This window comes from Sminthopsis crassicaudata, chromosome 3, assembly GCF_048593235.1.
Source record: "Sminthopsis crassicaudata isolate SCR6 chromosome 3, ASM4859323v1, whole genome shotgun sequence".
Classification (NCBI taxonomy): Eukaryota; Metazoa; Chordata; class Mammalia; order Dasyuromorphia; family Dasyuridae; genus Sminthopsis; species Sminthopsis crassicaudata.
Window position 1 is genome coordinate 631,428,161 of NC_133619.1, and position 21,111 is coordinate 631,449,271.

Here is a 21,111-nt window from a genome sequence, read left to right on the forward strand (position 1 = left end):
TTTCCTTCTCTCTTCAACTTCTGCCCATTCACTTCCATCAAGGTGGAAGCAGTTCCAGACTAGAGAAGTGGAGGTGCAGGCTTGGGGGAGGGAGAGGAAGCAGTAGGCGCTTGAGGAGACCAAGCTTTCCTTTTTTTCAGTTACCTAGCTCAACCCTTTCCAGATCAGATAATGGAGCCAGGTCCCTGGGGACCTCCACATCTGCTCAAAAGAGTGTCCAATGAATTGGATTTCCACGGGAGGGCATGAAATGAAGGTGGCCAGCAGCCTCCCCTCCCCTCTGCCTTAGCCTCTGCCACCTTGCCTTTTCTCGGTGCCTCCAGCATGACTCAGGTGGAGCCCCCAAAGGCCCGGGGAAAAGTAGAAATAGGGGCCCGGTGTGGGACTCCAGAAGCCCGCATGCTGCTTGTGCGAGTGTGCACCGGTAAACAGGGACGTGTGCTCGGACGTCTGGGTAATGTATCCCCCGCTACCGAGGCGCTCACGCAGCCGGAGTCTGCTTGTTCACAGAAATACTCCTGGGAGAGGCGAACCTTAGCTCGGAGCTACTGTTCGCAAGAGCTATCCCTGAAATCCTCAGCAGAGACCCCATAAAGCGGCGGGCTTTTGCCTTGTATCCTGATCTTAATCAGACCTTAGTCCCACCAAAGAAAGGCACACTCATGTGTGGATGAGAGAGAGAGAGAGAGAGAGAGAGAGAGAGAGAGAGAGAGAGAGAGAGAGAGAGAGAGAGAGAGAGAGAGAGAGAAGAAAAAAGAGAAGAGAAGAGAAAAGAAGAAAGGAAAGGAAGGGAAGGAAAGGAAAGGACAGGGAAAGGAAGAGAAGGGAAGAGAGCCAGAGAAACTGCTGTCCCCGACCTTAGAGAACAGACTGAGTCTGGCTAAAGTTAGCAGCGTAGAACGCCCTGCCCCCGGTTCAGTGGCTAGCTGCAGCCAGCCTGGAGAGTGTGCTTAGGCTTAGATCCCTGCCGCCTGCCCGTCCACCCGACCCCCTTTCTCCACCGGACATTGTCTGAGCCTTGAACATATTTCCAATGAAGCCCGTGAGCTTCTCCCTGACTTGTCTGTCTCTATAGTCCGTCTTTACGGATCTGGGTTGCGGGAATATTTAGCTTTTCTTATAGTGGAGAGAAAGCTTGAGAATACCCCCTAGAAGCAGATTATAAACACGCCAACAAGCGCGTGCACATCCACACACAAACGCACGAGAACATACACCTTTCTTCTATCAGAGATCTAAGCCCATTTTCTCTGGGCTGGTCACCAAGCACAGAAAAAGGGCCCAAGGTCCCAGTGGCTCCAGGGAGCTCGAGGAAGCTCCATAAACCCGGTCTGGGGCAGGATGGCTGGGTCTAGGTAGGCCATCTCTTTGCAGCTCGCTCCATTTCGGACACTTGCAGCCCTAACTAAGCCCCAGGCCCGGACCGGCGGCGGCGGCGGCGGCAGAAGCAAACAGCAGCAGCCACTGCACTAATCAAATCGGACACTGGCTGGGGTCATTCTTCAGCCTAGGAGCCTATTGAGGTTTAGGGTCTCAGGGACAAGGAACATTTCCTAGGCTACTTCTTTTGTAAACGCGGGCTCCCTCTCCACAGCTGCAGCCGCTGCCTCTGCAGCTACGTCCAAGCCGGGGCCGCACACTCGGGGATCTGGGCAAGGGGGGCCCCCCGTGCTTTCCAAAAGCCACCTCTTCCAAGCCCGCTTTCTAGAAATGGAGGATCCAGGGGCCCAGCGCTCTGGCCACCCTCGGGCGAGGGAGGGGGGCTTGTCAGAGAAAGGAGGCAGGAAGAAAGCACAGGGAGAAGAGCGCCCGAATAACTCCAGACCCGCGTCCAAGAGCCCTGGGTTCTCCGCCCCGAGAGCTTAGCCCATTGCTCTGGAACCCGGGAGGAAGCGAGAGGGCACGAGAAATCCCGCAGAAGTTCCACAGACATGGGGTCGGAGTTGAGTCGGGGGAGATGCGCAGCCTCCGAGGCCGCGCTGCGGCAGAAGAAGGCGGCCGCCGGGGCCAGGACCTCAGCGCCGGGGCAAGAGGGAAAACTGCCGTAGGAAGGACCTGCCTCCCTTCCAGGCAGGCAGAGGAGCTGCAGAAAGGAGCCGAGGCCCTGGACACTGGAGCCGGCCAGAGCAGCCGGGGAAAGCGCCCGAGTGAGGGCTCCGGGCCTCCTTCGCCCCAACCGGGCGCGCAGCCCACACTGCAGGAGCCGGACTCACCTGGCCCCGGCCCTTCTCCCCCTCGCACCTGCCCGGCTTCCCCATTCTCCGGCCTGCCGATCCTGGGGGGGACCTGCCTCAGGACGGATAACGCACGAATACACAGCCCAGCTTTGTTTAAACTGCCTCCAAAACTTCCGGGCTAGGGAGCAGAGTGTCGGTAAAGAGATGGCGGAGAAGGGAACGAGAGAGCTTTCTCCGCAGAAACACCAGAACTTGTCGGCAGGAACTTGGGCTAACCTGGGAGGCGGGAGGGGGGGGACACCGAGGGACACGCCGGCAGGGTTCCCGGGTGAAATCTGGGGATATTTCCTCAAGGCAGAGCGAAACAGAAAGTAAGGCGCTTTTGACAGCCCAACTCTAAGCCCTATCCCAAGTTCCAGCAGCCGAACTAGTCGGGTTCCGGGACTCTCGGCTGGCTCCTGTCAGGAGGGGGGAGGTCAACTGCAGGAGAGAGGGAAGACGAAGAAAAGGGAGAGAGAATGGAGAGGAAAAAGAGAGAGAGAGAGAGAGAGAGAGAGAGAGAGGAGAGAGAGGAGAGAGAGAGAGAGAGAGAGAGAGAGAGAGAGAGAGAGAGAGAGAGAGAGAGACCAGAGATTGGGGGGAGGGAAATACATTAATACTAAATCGAAATCTCACCACCCCTAAAATAATTCCCATTCTCTCTTTACCCAAACTGCCAGATTTTCACTCTGCAAGTCTCCCCTCTCTTTATATTGGGGAATAAATGTAATAACAAAAAAATTCCAACCCAAAGCAACTCTCCATTTTTTTTCCTAGGCAGTTTCTCTGCCCCCCTCCCTTCTTCAGTAATTGTCCCTTGAACTACTGGAGGGTTGTTTCTTTTCTCCCCGTCTCCCTCCCTTCTCTGTCTCTCCCCCCCATCCCAATCAGCCTTAACTCTCCCCTCTCGAGTCTGTTGGATGCCAAAGGCGGTGCTCTAGCGCCCACTATTTCAAAAGCCCGGTATAGGATTTGACCAAGACTGAGAACCACTGGGGGGAGAGAGGAGACAGAGGGAGAGAGAGAGGGGAGAGAGGAAGAGAAAGAGGGAGAGGAAGAGGAAGAAAGAGAGAGAGAAAGGGAGAAGGAGGAAGGGAGAAGGGGAGAGGGGGAAAGGGGAGAGAGAGGGAGAGGAGAGAGAGTAAGAAAGAGAGGGAGAAAGAGAGAAAGAGGGAGAAAAAGAGAGGGAGAGCGAGAGAGGGAAAGGGAGAGAGAGAGAGAGGGAGGAGAGAAAGAGAGAGAGAGAGAGAGAGAGAGAGAGAGAGAGAGAGAGAGAGAGAGAGAGAGAGAGAGAGAGAGAGAGAGAGAGAGAGAGAGAGAGAGAGAGAGAGAGAGAGAGAGAGAGAGAGAAAGGGAGAGGGGGTAGGAAAGGGAAGAGGGAGTGTGTATGTGTATAAGTGAGTGAGGAAGGAAAAAAAGTTGTTCTCCCCTTTCGTCAACTTTTCGTTAACTTTCGCTTTTCTCTCCCCCCTCCACCCCCTCGCCCTCCCCTCCACCCCCCTCCCTCCTCGGCCATTTCCCCCCGCGCCTTGAGTTCAGCCGGCGGAACGCCTGACACTGGGAAGGTTTTTGGGGGGTGGTTTTTATCGGGGGGGACGGCTAACCCTCGGGGACAGCACAATCCCGGTGCCCCGGCTCCTCCGCAGGGAACCAGGGCGGGGGGTGTGTGGGGGGACGAACGAAGAGAGCAGAGAAAGAGGAAGAGAGACCCCCCCCCAGCCCTCCCGGTCCACCCTTCTGCAGTCCCCAACAAGGTGGCCTGGGAGCTCGCAGCGCGCTGGATTGCGGGGCGCACGCACACCCCCCCCTCCTCCAGAAGCCCCCCGATCCCCTCCCCAGTGCCCCCCAGTCCGGCGCGGACGGTCGAGGGGGAGGCCAGGCCGGGAGCGCGGGCCGGGAGCGCCGGGGGCGGAAGCGCGGAACGCTAGAGACCTACTTTTGGCTAGCTTTCTGGCCCTCGCCTTGGATCTCATGTTGTCGGCTTGCTGAATCCCTCTCCTCCTCCTTGACTCCCGAAGCTGCTACACGCTATCTTCATCTCCCCAGCATTGTCAATTCCGGACACCTTCGCACATGCGCACAGAGCCTTCAATCTGACACCCCTCGCCGGGGCCAAAAAAACTTTCCAATGTATTCACCATCATCACCATCACCATCATCACCATCATCATCATTGGCGGCGGAGGCGCGGAGTACGGGCTGGAGGTGGGATTGCTTTGGGGGGACATTTTCTTTTTTCTTTCTTTTGGGGGGGTGCTCTCCTCTTCCTCACCTCACTTATCTTCCCCCCCCCCCGCCTCCTTCCTCCTCCCCTCTTCCCCCCTCCCCCTCCCCCTCCTTCGCAACCACCTCGGAGCCTCTCGCGACTGGCCCTTTAAGAGGATATTCCGTCCTCTCTCCGCGCTCCTGCCCCCGGCCGGCCCCACAGCCCGGACGCGCTTTCACCGGATCAAGGTACCGTCCCGGGATCGAGGTGACTCGGAGTAACCACGGGGCCACCCGATTGGATCCCTGCGGGGCTCGCTCCCGTGGGACTCGTCCTAGTTCTGGGACCTCGCGCGGGGTGGGGGTGGGGGGAAAGGGAGAATAAACGCCGGCTGCCCCCCAGCTTCACCCTCCCCCCGGCTTCCTGCAAACGCGGGCTTTTGGATGTGATCTTTTCCCCCCCTTCTAATTAAAAATGTTTTAAAGCTTTTTCTCTGCCACGGCTTTTGCCACCTTTTTTTCTTTTCTTTTTTTTTTCTTTTTTTTTTTTTTTTTCCCTCTTAGGACTCCGGTTCTTCCAGGACGCCCCACCCCCCCCGGCGGGTAGCTAAGACTCTGTCCCCCCGGCCACCCCCAAACTAGAGGGGCGTCCTGCAGCGTCCTCCCTCGCCCCGCGGTGTCCTATCTCACCCCGTCCCCTTCACAACCCCGGTAGTTCGAACCCGGCTTCTCTGCCCGCCCACCGTCCGCTTGCTCCCTGCTGGCATCTGCCCCGTCCAACATCAGCTGGTCCCCCCCGTTTCCTCCCCAACCCCAGCGGCCCCTGGTCGGGACGCCCCCTCCCTCCCGCAGAGTTCCAAACATAAACAGAGCAAGTCCACTTCGTTAGGTCTCCGGGCTGCGGGGGTTCGCTCCCCCAGGCCCGCGGAGGGCTTTTGAGGAGAGGGGCCACGGGGACTAGAAGGGGTGAGAATCTCTGGAGAACCTCTGGTGCGCCGAGGAGCGGGGGAGGGGGGGCAGGCTGGGACTCGACCGAAGCGGGGACTGGCAGAGCTCCGAGGAGTCCGGGGTGGAGTGGGGTGCGAACGGGTTGTGGGATTGTCACCGGCACTCCGGGACCTCTCTGCACCGCCAGCCCTGATTCCAGGTGCCCCGAAGCCGGCTCTCGGCTTCTTCGCCGGGGAAGGGGCAAGGCGAGACAGGGGGGCCCCCAGCCCCCCTCATTCCTTCTCCTGCAACCATTTCCAGACCCTGCGGCTTCTCTGCAGAGGCCGCCCAGCTGAGGTGAGCACCAGGCTGGGGTACGGGGGGGAGTGGGGGGCAGCGGTCGTGCTTTGGAGAGGGACGATCTGGAGAAGAGCTTCGGGCAGGGGACAGTTTGGGAAGGGTACGGGTGGGGGAGCACGCTGCCCCCTCCCACCCCCACACCTGCTCAGGGCAAACCCCACCGGAGCCGGAGGCTGCGTGCGGGGCAGAGAGCCGCTGAGGCGAGAGGGGGGACTCCAGTCCCGCTCGAGCTGAGGAAATAGAGTATTGGGGGGTCCCGCCGCTAGGTCGGCAGGTGGAGGGCTCCCACAGGAAGGTGGGTGGATTTATCTTAATTGTGTTTCTTCCTCCTCTGTCAGTCCCTAATTCTTGCCGGCGCCGAGAGCCCAGCTGGGCCCGAGGCGGGCGGCCTGGGAGAGGAGGTGGTGGGCGGTGGGAGGGCCTGCCTCGGTCCCGCCGGCCTCTGCTGGGCTTTGGTGGCTTCGGTGGCCCGCCCGAGGGAGCCTGGCTTGGGGCTCGGCCTGCGTGGTGGTGGGGAAGCCTCCGGGACAAGGACGTCCTGGCTGGGAATTCCCTCGTTGGAAATGCTCCTAGGGGAAAGAGTCAGGAATCAAAAGGACTTGGTCTGGGAACTCACTTCTGTCTGCGAAGGCTTATGGGTTTTCCCGGCCTTCCTCCTTCTCCTGCCCGGTTCACTCCAGCTTCCTAGGTCAGGAGAGGCCGAGCTCCCCAGGGAACTACGACCTAAACACTGCAGACTAGGGCCATCTTCCTCCAGCCTCAGCCCGGTTTATACCACCCCCTCAATGCCCCAAGCCCTAAACCCCCAGAAACCCAGGTCCCCACTTTGGCTGCCTCTTTTGTGGGTTGCAGGAGCTGTAGCTACCCCTTCTTCCGAAGCCTGCGCAGTTTAAATCACAGATACTCAAATAGCTGTCAAAGTAAAGCCCCACTTTTGCCATGGAGCTCACCCCCCCCAAATCAGGGCCGGACCCAGGAAAACGAAGAGCGGGGCGCTAGATTCTGGGCACGGGGGAGGGGAGAGTCAAAGGCAGGCAATGGGAGTGGAGGAGCCCGCTAGTGTGGACAGCTGACCTTCAGGGCTCCCTTCCTTCTTGTTGCTTTCACCTTTCCTTCTCTTTCCTCTCCCCTCCGGGCAACATCCTCCAGACCCTCGGGTCCAAGGGAGTACAGAAACTGGGGGAGGGGGCGCGGAGGGAATAACAGAGCCCACCCAAGTGGGACTGAGGTCTGAAAGTAGAAAGGCCCTCTCCTCTACTAGTCCTTCCTCAGAATTAGCCGCCCATGGCAGGGTGAGCAAATGGGGTCTGGTTTAAGGGGTCTTGGGAGAAAGGTAATGGCACTTATTCACTCCCTGCTTTTCTCCAGAAAGGGCGTTTGGGATTTCTAGACTCAGGCATGGAGAGAAAAGGCATGGGGCCGAGAAAGTCTCCTTCAGGCGGCTAATTTTGGACCTGGCCTCTGGAACCTGGTCTTAGCCTGGGCTAAGCGGCCTTCACCTTTTTTTCTGCTCCATGTCAGCAGCCTCTAGCCCCCACCCAAAGGCTGTCAGCGCCTCCGCTCTCACTCTCAGCCCTGCCTTTGACCCTCACCCCGGCGGAAGCCCCAAGATCCAAGGGGAGCCAAAAGACAGGGATAAAGCACAAGGGGAGAGAAATATAGCGTTTTTTTTTTCTCCACTGTCTCTCCCATATACACGAAAGAAAATAAAAGTAATTACTGTTGACAATGGGGAGGAAGAACTGCCCAGAAAGGAAGAAGCCGGGAGGATGGGAAGGGAGAGTAAGAAGAGAGTATCCCTTTTGCTTGTTCCCCCCCCCCTCCCCAGAGCAGAAACCAAGACTTGAAGCCCCCAGTGTGATTAGGTATCCCTCCTCCATCAAATGATCAGACTTTGGGCTGTCTGAACTGAGATGTTCAAGGTCTTCTGATCCCTGCAAAGATGGCTCCCGATTGGAGTGGGGGGGGAGGGGGGTCTCTTCCAGGGAAAACTGGCCCGGGCCCTATGACCCTTCTAATGTCCGCTCCTCAGAGAGCCTCTCAATCCCAGGGAGCAACGAAAATGGGTCCCAATGCCCAGAAATTTCGGGCCGTTGCTTCTTTTTGGTTTTATTCTTGAAAGGGAAAGGCCCGATGGGGGCAGGGGAACAGCAAGTGTGGAAGAGGCCGGAATTTCGGACGAGCGGGGTGACAGAGAGGGAAATTCCCGGACGTTGGGCTCCGTCCTCTGGTTCCCCCTTGAAGAAGGTGACCCCACAAAGCAGAATTTCTTGTCTTCTCTGAGATAGGAGGCCCCGAAGCTAACCCAAAAAAAGACAAGCTCCATTTCTAACCAGCTTTTCTATTGTTAATAAGTTTAACCCCCCCACACCAAGTCCTTAGTGTATTCAAGGTCCCCGTGTTCTGGGAAGCTTAGCCCAGATTTGGAATAGGCTAATGGAGCAAGACAGGGATAGGGCTAAGGTCTAATCCAACTGGGGGCTCCCTGACCCCAACGGGGCCAGGCCAAGCAAGCCAGTAGAGCAGGAAGTAAGAGCGGCAAGTCAGAATAGAGACCCAGGCCCCAGATCTTCCGGGCCACTTGTCTGATTTCTCTTTCGGGAGCAGGAAAAAAAAAAAAAAAAAAAAGAAGGGCAGTCATATATCCAGGGAAGTGGGCATCCTGCAGCTCTGGGGCTCTGCCCTTCAACTTTCTGTAAAGGTCATGATGATTCCTCCATGGACTGCTATCTGCATAAGTGCAAATGGGCGTGTGGCTAATTTTTTGGGGGGACGGGTAGGAAATCTTGTGGGAGTGATGAGCTTACACTCTTTAGATGTCTGTCCTTCGACTGGGGACTTTCCAGGGAAGCAGTGCAAAGGATCCCGGAGTCCTGGAATTTGGGGCAAATCCTTAATAGAATGGATGTTGAGATGCTAGCTGAGCACAGGCAAGACTGGATTTTAGTTTAGTCTGGCTGGGGACAGCTTCTCTGCATGCAGAAGGGAAAGAGTCTCATCTGAGGCGTCCCCTGAGACCTGGTGGGGGGGGGGCGGCGGTGTAGTTAGGAGATAGAGAGCTCCAGTCCTGTTATCAGATGATTTTTAAGCAAAGAAGGAGACAGGTGACGGTTGCTGGTAAAAAGGAAGCAGGGGAGAAAAATTTGGACGCAGGTGGGGCAAACGTCCCACGTGTTTCCCATCCTTCACAATACCAAAATTCATTGTGTTGCCCCCCTCCCCTCCCAGGGTTCTGGACGACTTGGGTGGGAGTGAGGAAGTAGAGTGAAAAACGGGGGAAGGATTTTAGTTTCTCCGACACCAAAAGGCTTAATTGTGGTTTCCAAAGAGTCCTTAAGATTCAGGAGCCCACCCGGCTGGCTGGAGACCACCAGTATCCCCGCAGGATTCTCCTAACTTTCCTCGTCTCTTCTCCCCTATTTCTGCTCCCTCTCCTCCTTCTCTTTATATCTGTGGTGGCCGGGGGTTGGGGGGGAAACCGGTAAATATCCGTCTTCCCTAGGGAATTTAATTAGTAGCCTTTCAAACGGTTGTGAAGATCGGCTTCTAGGTATTTGGCGTGGGCATAAGAAGGGGGAGGGGCGGGAAGGGACAGGAAGATCAGAGGTCCAAGTGTGAGCTCCCCTCTAACAACAACAACAATAACAACAATCTTTTTAACGACAGTTCGCTCTTTTTTGAAAGCCTCAGGATAGGTTTCGTTGACCTGCTTAATGTAAACTAAAACCAGTTTTCGAATGGCGAGTTCCAGAGGACAAGGGCTTCAGCCCAGCCCCAGCACCTTCCTGAAAGATAATTGGCCCACCTGCTAAGGGGCCTGGAGACCTCCTGCTTGCCGCCGTCTACAAGACCTTTGTCATAGTAATTCTGCCCAAAGGAGACTTAAAACACAAAAAACAAAAAACAAAAAAAAAAACAAAATCTAAAACGAGTAAAAACTAAAACGAGCATTTCAGGCATAACCTAGTCTGGCTCTGCCCGACATCAGCTGCCCGAGGATCTGAAGATTTGGCTTTTAAGGGCAAACACCAGTAAGTAACTGGTAAAGCTCTTGGCTGTGTCTCCTCGCGATGCAAAGTGGTCCTAGTAGCCGGAAGGGAAGGGAAGGAGAGGACAGGACAGGCCAGAAAAGGAATAGGAGTCAGCTTCTCTTCTTTCTCAGAGTGGGGGTCAAGGGGAGGGGGTGAAATCTTGGAGAGACGGCCTTGAGCTTCAGCAGCTTTGCCCTTTTAATTAGAGCCAACTACCTTCTATCCGCAGCCCTCGGGCTCCGGTGCTCTTCCTTCCCACCCCACCCCCGGACTTTTTAGATGTACCAACTCCATCCCGGGGCCAGGGTTGGGGTCTTCAAGTCTCGAAGATCCCAAGACCCAGAGGGACAGAGAAAGGAGCCGTGGTTCCGGCGGGCGGGACCTTCTTGGCCACGGACCGAGGTAACAAGATTGTATAAGTCGTTGCTTACCGCCCCCCCCCCCCTTCTTTGCATGTCTTTAAGAGTCACTGGAACCTGAGTGGAGAGGTTTGGCAGTTGCCATCTTTATAGAGACCGAGGTGGTGTTAGGGGGATCCGAGACATTTTTGGCTTCAAAGGATTTAGGGGCTTCGCGCTGGATTGGGAACTCCGAAACCAGAAAGAAGAGAAGGGGTGAGCCAGCTGATTTTAGACCCGGGGAAAAGCTGTGCTAATTCACTCGCTGGACTTCACCTGCAGAGTCTGTGCAAGGAAAGATCGGAGTGAGATCCGCCTTGCTCAGTCTACACTCGGACAAAGCCGTCTCGGATGGCGCCTGCTGCCCTCACTAGATTTTCCGGTTCCCCTCGGGCTGCCTCAGAACGTGGTGTGGGGACGGGGGCAGGTGTGAGCCAGAGGAACATTTCGCCCTCCCAGGTAGCTCTCCGGGCCGAACCTGTTGGCCGGCACGTGGCAAGAGCTTCTTCTGGGAGCCGAGCCGAGTACCGGAGCTTTCTGCGACTCCCTGGGTCAGCCCCGCAGCTCCTTGCTCCCTGGCCGAAGGCCGCCACTCTAAAGCCCCAGATGCCTGGGAGAGGGCTCCAAGTTCGGGGGCCAGTCAGCCAGTGTGCAGAGGAACTCGCGGGTCCTAGGAGCCTGGCGGGCTCTATCTCCTGGGGGGGAGGGGTAGGAATGAGCACTGTTGCTTTTTGACATTCACTCTCCTGTGGGGATTGTAAAGATCAGACGCTCCTCCCCTCCCCCCAAGACTGGACGTGCCGTCGGGGCTTCGCAGGGCCGGATTTCTCTTGGCCCAGTGCAATTTTATCGAGCTGACGAACTGACTAGCCACGAACGGAATTTAGGGAGATGAAAACGGAAAGTTGGACCGCTTATCCCACTCGAGACTTGATAATGATGGTGATGGTGATGATGATGATGATGATGATGATGATGATGATGATGATGATGATGATGATGTTGTTAAGCTCTGCCAGCCTAGCTGGTTAGAATGAGTAAGCAGCTGAGGGAAGCAATAAAGTGAGAGGAAATGTCTGCTCTGCACCCGGGGGGGATCGTCCTGTTTGGGGAAATCGTGGAGAAATCACCGCTCTGGGGACAATGGTGTAGGCTGGAGAGGGGGGACTAAGGACAGGACGCCGGCCCAGACCGAGGCACGCACATTTAACTGTTTTACACAAAGACTGCAGTAACACAATGCACAAAGAGAGACATACAGACTTAATAAAGTCACACACCCCAACGACACCCAACGGACACAAACACACAGGCGGCGGACACACACAGAGACGTACACTACGAGCATATGGACGCACAATGCAGATACCCCAGCCATACAACAGGCACACGTACACACCCCAACGACACGCGCTACTCGGGACACAAGTTGGCACCGGGGACGCCCAAGCAAACTATCTGCGTACCCCAGAGATGTATACTGGGACTACACAGCACGCAGAGATACATGTGGCTCGGACACGCACCCGCCACAAACATGCACACTACACACATGCAACGGACACAACATGCAGACCTCAAAGACACGCCCACACTCGAAAGCACGTTTGAATTTCTCTCCTGAGAGATTTCAACGAAGCCAAGCCTCTAGGAAAGTCTCTCTCCGCAACTTGGAAGAGAAGGGTTGGACAGCTCTCCGTGGACTCCCAGCCTCATACTCCCAAACCCACTCCACAAGCCCGTCTGGCCAGCTCGCCCTTTAACCTCTGTCCCTGGGGGCTGCAAGTGCCTTTATTTGGGGGCTACGTTCCTATATTGCTGCTACCTCCAAGGCTTGCGAATCCAAACGATCGATTTTCCTCGTAGACAGAGAGAGAGAGAGAGAGAGAGAGAGAGAGAGAGAGAGAGAGAGAGAGAGAGAGAGAGAGAGAGAGAGAGAGAGAGAGAGAGAGAGAGAGAGAGAATAATCTTCCCTTTCTCAGGCTAAAAAAAAAAAAAATTGAAACTCTAGCTCAGCTTTTGCAGTCAGTCAGACTGACCAGAAGAAAATCCGTATCATAACCGAGAGAGCGCCCTTGGTCTGCATCCCGACTCTGCTACCTATTTTATTCATTGGGAACGAACCTCAGTTTCCTCCTTTGTAAAATGGGGCTGACACGTGTAATACTCATTTAACAACGTGATTGTGAGACAAACACAGTCCAAGCTGTCAAGCTTTTGGTAAATCTTAAAGCGTAATAGAAAAGCAAGTTCTTGAGACGGAAGTTTTGGCCAAAGATCGATAGACCTCCTCTTCAATCGGGTGCACTGCCCAAAGCCAGTCAAGTGCGCGACTTTCCAATTCAGAGAACAATTGAGTTGGACGGGGTTATTTTATTTTTGCAGCATTTCGTTTGCCTGCGTTTCTAGAGGCTGGTTGGGTCTATCCAGAAGGCTCCAAGCGCTCTCCAATTTTTAATATCAGAGGATTTAGAAAACAAAAGAAAACCAATAAAGGGGATCCGCACCTGTAGGACTAGAGCTGTAGAGCTCCTGCGGGCTATCTTGTCTTGCCCTCTGGCTAGGTGCTAGATTTGATCGTCTTCCTTCTTCCTCTCCTCACGTACCCCTCCTCGGTATCTATCCACCTCCAACTTTTCCTAGAGAGCGCAAAGTCAGCTAACCCACGAGCACTCTGCTCGCCCCACTGTGGAATTTTCTCAGTCTCCAAGACTCAGCGGCTTCTAGCCTGCACCTGTGTTTATCGTAGGCAAGACCAAGTGCATCTCCAGCGGCGCCTGTTAGCTCAGTCTCCCAAGCCATTCCCGAAGCTAGCGGGCTAGGCCAGGTGCTCAGGAGCCCGTGCAGGCAAACAAAGTCCCGGCAATCTTCGAGGTTAGCTTAGGCGCCCTGGACAAGAAGCGACCTGGGAGACTGGCTTTCTCTGTTTCTGTACAGCTCAGGCTAGCTCCCAGAGCACCTCGCCAACGTAACCTCAGCTAAGCTTCCCCATACTCTGAGGAGGTGGGCAGGGCAGAAATGATGCTCCCCATTTGGCAGTTGTGGAAACTGAGGCCCAGAGGGCACCTGGCTTGCTTAAAGTCACAAGTTAGCGATGGAGCCGGGAAGAGAATTCAGATGAAAATAAAAAAGTTCCAAATTTCAAGGGACTGGAGAAGTCGTCTGGACCAAGCCTCTCGTTGTACAGATGAGGAAACAGGGATCGAGAGAGGTTACCCAGCAGTGAGAGAATGACATTAGAACCAGGTCCGTTTGCCAATAAATCCAGGACATTTTCTGCATGTCTCTCTTGGCTCCTTTTTAATAAACAAAGGTGACTTCAATTGTTCCCTGGAGATGTTGTGTGTGTGTGTGTGTGTGTGTGTGTGTGTGTGTGTGTGTGTGTGTGTGTGTGTGATTCCACTTGTCCCTATTTTTCCACGAAAACATGTAAGGTGCACCTTTACCTCTCCCGAAATCAAAAAGAGGCTGGGACGCGGGGGAGTTTTTGTCAATCCCAGCATCCCCACCTCAGTCTAGCCTTTGTCTTCCCAGACTCCCAGGAGCCCGGTGAGCAGCCGCATTGGACGGCAGAAGAACTCGGGAGTCCTAGAGTCTAGTAAAGAGATGAAGGGATGGCGAGCGCTTCTTCCGTTCCTGTTTAGTGGTTTGGAGGGGTGATGTACGTAGAGGGAGATCTGGTGGGGAAGAAGGTCGCCAGAGGCAGGGTAGAAAGCAATGAGGGGACAGACTTATCCTCTCCCTCTTTCCTTCAGCAGACAGTCATTAACCACGTTGCCTATCCCACCGATCACAGAGACCTCAAAGGCAGAAAGCCCACTAGCTCATCCCATGGAGGGGGGACGTGGAAGTCTGGGGCACTCCAGTCCAGTTTCCGGGAGCACAGTGTAGGGAATCTCGCCTGACCGAGACCCAGAATCTTCAGCCAATGGGTTACCTAGCGGGTTCCCAAACGCTCGGGAAAGTGGTCTACACCTGCCAGGGGGAATCGATTGTCCGGATATTCAACAGTCGTGATAACAAACGGTAAAGCGCTAAACCAGTGGACGCTCCTAACAACAAAAATCACCGCATGCTATTGTGTGTGTGTTTGTAAAGCACTTCCCTTGAGGAATCGGTGTGGGCCCCGGAATTAGCGGAAAGGGAGCCGGGGGGAGAGCTCCAGAGACATCTACGTTTCCTTAGAATCAATTCATCTTGACAGCGGTTGAACCAGGTAGTTCTGGGTACAGACAAACCTCTCCGGCTCAAAGGGAAAACGGATTTCGATCCGGGAAAACTGGATTCCTACCGTGGCGTCTGCTTATTTTAATTTTTTTCTCTCCTGCCGCCCCCCCCCCCCCCCCCCCAGCTACGGGCTGTACTTTGAGATCTTGTGTGTGTGGGGGTATAATCTGCAGGCGAGGAGAGGCAGGGAAACCGAATCCGGGGATGGGCTCAGAGCTAGAACAGGCCGCCCGATTGAACCACTTTTTCACTCCCTAGGCCGGTGTCTGCCCCCCAGGGAGAGCTACAGAAGCCGAGAGAGTGCGAGAGTGGGAAGGATGCGCGGGTTCGAGAACGCATGCTCCTCGCAAGCTCCCTCTCTGGCGGCGGCGGCCGAGGCCGCTCCCAAACTGCTGCTGGAGTCAGAAGAGGACTCTGGCCTCCAAAGGAGCTCAGGCAGTCTTCTCCTCCTAAGCCCCGAGGGGAGGCCTGGTAGTTCTGAGAGGGTTCTGGAAGCGTTGGCCAGGGAGCCTGGCACCCAGCATTTGGTGGGGCGGGGCCCACGGTCTTTCACAGTCTCAGGGCCCCAGGATCCATCCTTCCAGCCGGTGGCCCCGGGGAGTTGGGCCCGCCCACTTTCCAGTTAGTCCGTCCCACCCACCTAAGCTCTCCTCCACTAACGCCCATCCCTCTGGGCAGGACCCAGGTGAGGCTGCGCCCTTCCCGGGGAGCCCAGGTGGGAGGGGCCAGGCTCTGGGAGTCAGATAAGGTGAACGGAGCTCGGGAGCTGTAAAGCCGGAAATCCTCGGGCCGCCCTTGGAGGTGGCGCCCCGGGAGTGAGGCAGGTGCGGCCGGCGGGGCGACTCTCAGGGCTGGCAAACATGCGCAAAGGCGGCACACGCCTATCCACACGGACCCCCCCCCCCCCCCCCCGCCCCAACACACACCTACAAGCGCTCTCCGCCGGGCGTCAGTCCCTGGAATTGGCGGAAGGCATTCGAACCCAGATCCTCTAACTTTATTTCCCAAGAACACACTACAATCTGGCCTCCCCAAATGTTCCTGGGCAGTGCGCCGTGCGTGTGTGCACGTGACTTCCACAAAAGTGCGTGTACCTGTTCAAGGGCACGGTGTGTACGTGTGTGCGCGTGGGGTGCACCCTTCCCCCGCTTATGTTTATCCAGCAGCGAGCCCATTATTTCTCCGTGGTTCCTTAAATCTTTCTGCTTTCCGAAAGTGTGAACACGCGGGGCGGGGAGGGGGGTCTGAGTGTGCATTTTGTGTCTCCGGTATGGCCTCGGATGGAGCACATGCGCGTGTATTCTGTGCGGTCCTGCTTTCACACTAAGTGCATGAGGGGGTTGAGAAGGAATACGAGTCGGTGTGTGGGGTCTGTGTACGCGACCGCGAGCGGTTGTGTGTGTGTGTGTGTATGTGTGTGTGTGTGTGTGTGTGTGTGTGTGTGTGTGTGTGTGTGTGTGCATGTGGGTGTGTGAGTGCGCGTGTGCATGTTTCTCCGTGTACATGTACGTCTTAGCGCGTGGATCTCTGGCTTCCGAGCTAGGTTACCCCTGACACCCCCTCCCCCCGCCCCCGCAGTTGGGAGCTCTGGAAGGGAGGAAGCCGGCAGTCCTCCTGGCTTCCAAGCTCCGAAACCCGAGGTCCCCGCTGCGGCTAAGATGCTGGCCAACAGCGTTCCCTCTCTCCGGAGAGAGCAGATTTCTGGGCCTGCCTTTCCAGGGGACTTCCTCCTCCTTCCCTTCCTCTCCTTCCTCCCCCTCCTCTTCCTCTTCCTCCTCCTCCTTCTCTTCTCATCTTCCTTCCCATTCTCTTCCCTCCAACATTTCTTCTCTCCTCCTCCTCAATCCCCTCCTCCTCTTTCTCTTTCCTTCCTCCGTCCTTCCTTCTCCATCCCTCCATCTCCTCCTTTTCCTCCCTCCTCCACCGTCTCTCCCTCTTCTTTCCTCTTTCTCCCCCTCTCTTTCCCTTCCTTCTCATCCTACTCCGCTTCGCGCTCCCCTCTTCCATCTTCTCCGGCTCCTTGGGCTGCCTGAACCCGAGAGTCAGGTTCGGAGAGGGGGCGGGGAGCCCCCAGCACTCCGCTGCCGCCCCCAGCCAGCCGGTCCAGCTTGGGTGGATATTAAATCTTTACCTGCCTGAGGCAGGGGACAATGAAGAAAGGAGGATCCTTGGAGCCAGCCGGAAAAGGGCAGAGACCAGGGCTGCCCCGGGCTGGGAAAAAATTACCTCTCCATTCCGTGACCTTAGGGTGATTTAATCAATCTCGGGCTCTCCAGGCCACGGAGGGACAGAAGAGGAGGGGAGGGGAGAGGAAAGAGAGCTCGTGGCCTAGAAGTGAAAGCAGCCCAGACGAACGGGAATTTAACTCGTGGGCAGCCAAACACCCACGGGCTCCCGCAGCCCAGTGCCAGCCCAGAGCACAATCCCAGTGTTCCAGCGCGCCCTCTCACTCCGGCGCTTACCCCTACCAAATCTTCCTCTCTCCCACGCCCAATTACAAAGGCTGGATTGCCCCCTCCCCCAGGGCAGTGTGAGGTTAACAATCCATAATTACTTCCATTTCTGTGGGGCATTAAGGCACTTTCCTCGAGATAAAAGCACTTTCCTTGAGATAAGCCTTGGTTTTGAGGTGGAAGAAACCGAGGGTCTGAGAGGTCACATGAAAGATGTCTGGGAAACAAGAGTCCCGAGTTCAAATCTCGACTACTATCCTGGGCTGGTCAGCTAACCTCTCTAAGCCTCAGTTTCCTCATCTGTAAAATGAGGAGACAGGATTACCTGGCCTCTGAGGTCCTTTCCAGCTGTCCAGATATGATCCCTACGGATTTGATAAAGATGACACAATAGTAAGCTGATTCCAATTCTGGACACCAAATTGCTCCCAAGTTTTACTTTACACAACCTTCCCAATGGCTCTTTCTCTTTCCATTTTCTGTGCAGCCAGCTCTCCCAGTTCTCTCTCCATTGCACGAATTTCTTCCTACTCATTCTTCAGGGCCCAGCTCAAATTTCACCTCCTCCATGAAGCCTTCTTTGAGGACATCTCTCTCCCAATCAAAACTCTCCCTTTCTGTCCCCTGCCCCCCATGAACACTGAATCTGGAGTTGGAGACTTGGGATCAAATCCTACCCCTGATATTTATGAGCTATGCAGGCCATGAACAAGAGACCTAATTTTTCTCAGCTTCATTTTATAGAAACAAAAAACAAACTAATGAATAAGTGACTGAATGAATAAACAGACAAATGATTACATATATCCTATTATATCTATCTCATATCCATGTAGGATTTATAAGATATATTATGACTTATATATGATATATATCATATCATAATATACCAATATTATATGTGACATATAATATTGATATATTATGATATGGTCATATGTCATGACATATAATATATATATACAATACATTGAATATAAGATATAATATATATCCTATATTTGTATAAATATAGGATATATATGATATATTTATATAAATATATGATATATATTCTATATTTATGTAAATACATATTTGTATGAATAGCTGTCTGACTGGGCAAATCACTTAACTGTGTTTGCCTAAGTTTCCCTGGACGAGTCATTTAACCCCATTTGCCTCAGTTTCCTCATCTGTAAAATGAGCAGGTGAAGGAAATGACAAACCCCTCCAGTATTTCTCCCAAGAAAACCCCAAATGGAATGTTGAAGAGTTAGACACTGTTGAAAAACAACTCAACCAACAATGTCTGGATAATAAATATCTATAGCAGCCACCTCAGAGGGTTGTTTTGAGGGTCATTATTAAATGAGACAATGGTTGTAAAATGGCCAGTTCACTCTAAAGCATGACACAAGTGTCAGTTTTGATTTACTCACGAATCTTATTTTGTTTTACAGTTATTTGTATAGGTCTTAATCTTCTCAATGGGAGGTTTCACAAGAGAGGAAGAGCAGAGAGAACCGGTATTCCTGGACCTGGAACAGAGTCACAAATGAGACAAACAATAAGAACTGAAAATGTTTGAGACCCTTGGGTCAGGCACTGAGCAGGATAAAGTCAGTTAATCATTCATTCAACAAACTGTAACCTTGCCCAGTTAGGCAGACCTCAAATGACTTCATTGGGGAAGCAGGGGGTGGGAGCGGGGGGCGGGGTTCCTTGCTGTTTTTCTTGCCAAGTACTTTATCCATCGGATCCTGGGTGCTTCAGGGAGAAGGTGAAAGAGGCAGGTCCCTGCCCGTCAAGGCTTTAGCGAGCCCCTATGATCTGTGGCCTGCCATTTTCTCTGTTCTGTTCAATTCTTGATTTTGCAAAAGTATAAGTTCTTTGTTTTAAATTTTAGCTCTTTAAGGGGACACAGCATTTAGTCTTTGTATCCCACAACCTAGTAGAGTGTATAGCACACAACTAGCACTTAATAAGTACTTATTTATTTTTACTTGTATTTATGCTTTTTAAATCTCTCTCTATACTTACATTTTTACTAGTTGTTTCTACTGTGAGAATGTAAGCTGCATGAGGCAGGTATTATTTCATTTCCCCTTTATATCCCCAGTGCCTGATCATAATAAACATTTAATAAATGCTTATTTCTTTATATTTGTTCCAAATGTGTGTATTCACTTGTTCTTTCCAGTTAGAACCCTTTAAAGACTGTGATTGTTTCACTTTTGTCTTTATATCTCCAATGCCTAGGACAGTGTCTGGTACATTTAATAAATATTTATTGATTTGTTTTTTTTTCTCTTTCTATTTATTCAGTAAAATATATATTTATGTATACATATATGTATATGTATCCACATCATAAACACACTGCTATGTACGTATATATGCATTTGTGTATGTATACACACACACACATACACACACACACACACACACACATATATATATATACAGAGAGAGAGAGAGAGAGAGAGAGAGAGAGAGAGAGAGAGAGAGAGAGAGAGAGACTGAGAGACTGAGACATACACAGAGAGACAGAGAGAGAAACGCACACATACATAAGACAGGTCATGCAATGGAAAGAGGACCTTGACCTGAGTTCAGATATGGCTGTGTGACCCTTCATAAGTCACTGAACCTCTGGAATCTATAGGAGAAGGGAATGGCAAATCACTCCAGTGTCTTTGCCAAGAAAACTCCTTGGACAGTATTGATCTGCCATGATATCAAGAAAGTTGATTGAACAACAAGAATATATTGACTTGTGTTTATTTTTTATATCTATTTAGTATATACATATATATGTATATGTATATATATGTGTGTGTGTGTGTGTGCCATATGTACACATACAGCTATAAAAATATACACATACATCTGCATATACATGATCCCCCCATCTCCTCCATTATAATGAAAGTTTCTTGAGAGTAAGGAGGGTTTCATTCCTTTTGTACCACATAAAGAGTCTGGAGTACAGTGGGTCCTGAAAAAATGCTTGATTGAATCATATTAGACTTAGATTCATCCTGCTTCCCTACAATTTCAACCTGACCCTAAATACAATTCAAGAACTAGACACATTTTAGGGATCACTTTTGAAGGGAAACAATCCTTTTCTGTGCTTTGTATTTTTCTGGCAGCTTATTGAGTCTTGCTCGGAATAATATTCTTAAATGTATAAAATAAAACACATAAAATGTTCTTAAATGCATAAAATAAAACACAATTACAAAGAAAACCAAAGGTTTATTAAAATAAATATGTATTCTCCCCCATACCCAGCTTCACTCCTTGGGAGGATATGAGTCTTAGGTTAAGAGCTCTTTGTCTATGGTAATCCCCTTATTTAAGAGATGAGGAAACTGAGGCAGGAATAGAGAAGCAACTACTTAACCAAGAGCACAATGCTAGTAAGTCTTGACAAAGTTCTTTCCTTTTTATCTCTTGTCTTGACAAAGTCAAACAATTCAACATGTATTATGGTAGCAATCTCTTTGGATTAATGTGGGAATACAAAAATGGGAAAATGGCACAGTTTCTGCCTTCCAAAAAATTCTAATTTAATAGGCAGGACATACTTCATACACAATACATGATAAAGAATGGTGGGATAAAGGACAGATCCAGATGAAGTCTTTGAAAGCAATGTGAGGAGGTAGGGAAGGCATCCAAAGGCTGAAGAGGGTCTCCTGGAGAAAGAAGTGTCTGAGATAGGATTTAAAACCAAACTTTTAGTGTTTTTCCCAGTGCCTGGCACAAGTTTTTGAGTCTGTCACCTTGTTTAAGGTTTTCTTAGCAAATATATTGGAGAAGTTTGCCACTTCCTTCTCCAGCTTATTTTACAGATGAGGAAACTGAGGCAAACAGGGTAAAGTGACTTGCTCAGGGTCATTTAGCTAATAAGTGTCTGAGGCAAGATTTGAACTCACATAGATGAGTCTTTGTGATTCCAAGCCCAATATCCACTGTGCTATCTTATTGCTCCCTGCCTGGCACATAGAAGGTACTTAAAAATATTAATTGATTGATTGTTTTCATCAAGAATTGATAAAGTGCAACATTTCATTTCCTATCTTTTGCAAGCTCTAGCTCACTTTAAGACATCCCAATTTGAGGCTGCTATAAATGAGAAGAGGTAGGCTACATGATCTTTAGGGACCCTTACAGCTGTAAAGTTAAGCTTTAATATAATAATATAATAAGCTTTAATAATATAAATATAATAATTTAATAATATCAATGGTATAACATTTCTATGGTTATTTTAAAGGTTATTTAAAAGGTATTTAGCTCCCCC

The 21,111-nt window shown here is 52.2% G+C and overlaps 1 protein-coding gene and 1 long non-coding RNA gene across 3 annotated transcripts in view; one reads left to right on the forward strand and one right to left on the reverse strand.

Annotated features, from left to right (window-relative positions):
* PRDM16 (PR/SET domain 16) overlaps positions 1 to 4,365 on the reverse strand; it is a 621,205-nt gene extending 616,840 nt beyond the window's left edge. The window contains 1 exon segment of the mRNA XM_074306482.1: positions 4,153 to 4,365. Coding sequence (XP_074162583.1) covers positions 4,153 to 4,189 — 37 coding nt within the window. The 5' untranslated portion in view covers positions 4,190 to 4,365.
* Positions 4,366 to 4,904: 539 nt separating this feature from the next.
* On the forward strand, positions 4,905 to 18,499 carry LOC141564230 (uncharacterized). 2 transcript variants are annotated; one of them, XR_012488598.1, is made up of 4 exons: positions 4,905 to 13,798; positions 13,896 to 14,163; positions 14,623 to 15,049; positions 18,260 to 18,499. It is a non-coding gene; the product is annotated as an uncharacterized LOC141564230 (long non-coding RNA). The 2 variants fall into 2 exon arrangements; XR_012488597.1 differs by having other exon boundaries at positions 4,905 to 14,163.
* Positions 18,500 to 21,111: the final 2,612 nt, after the last annotated feature.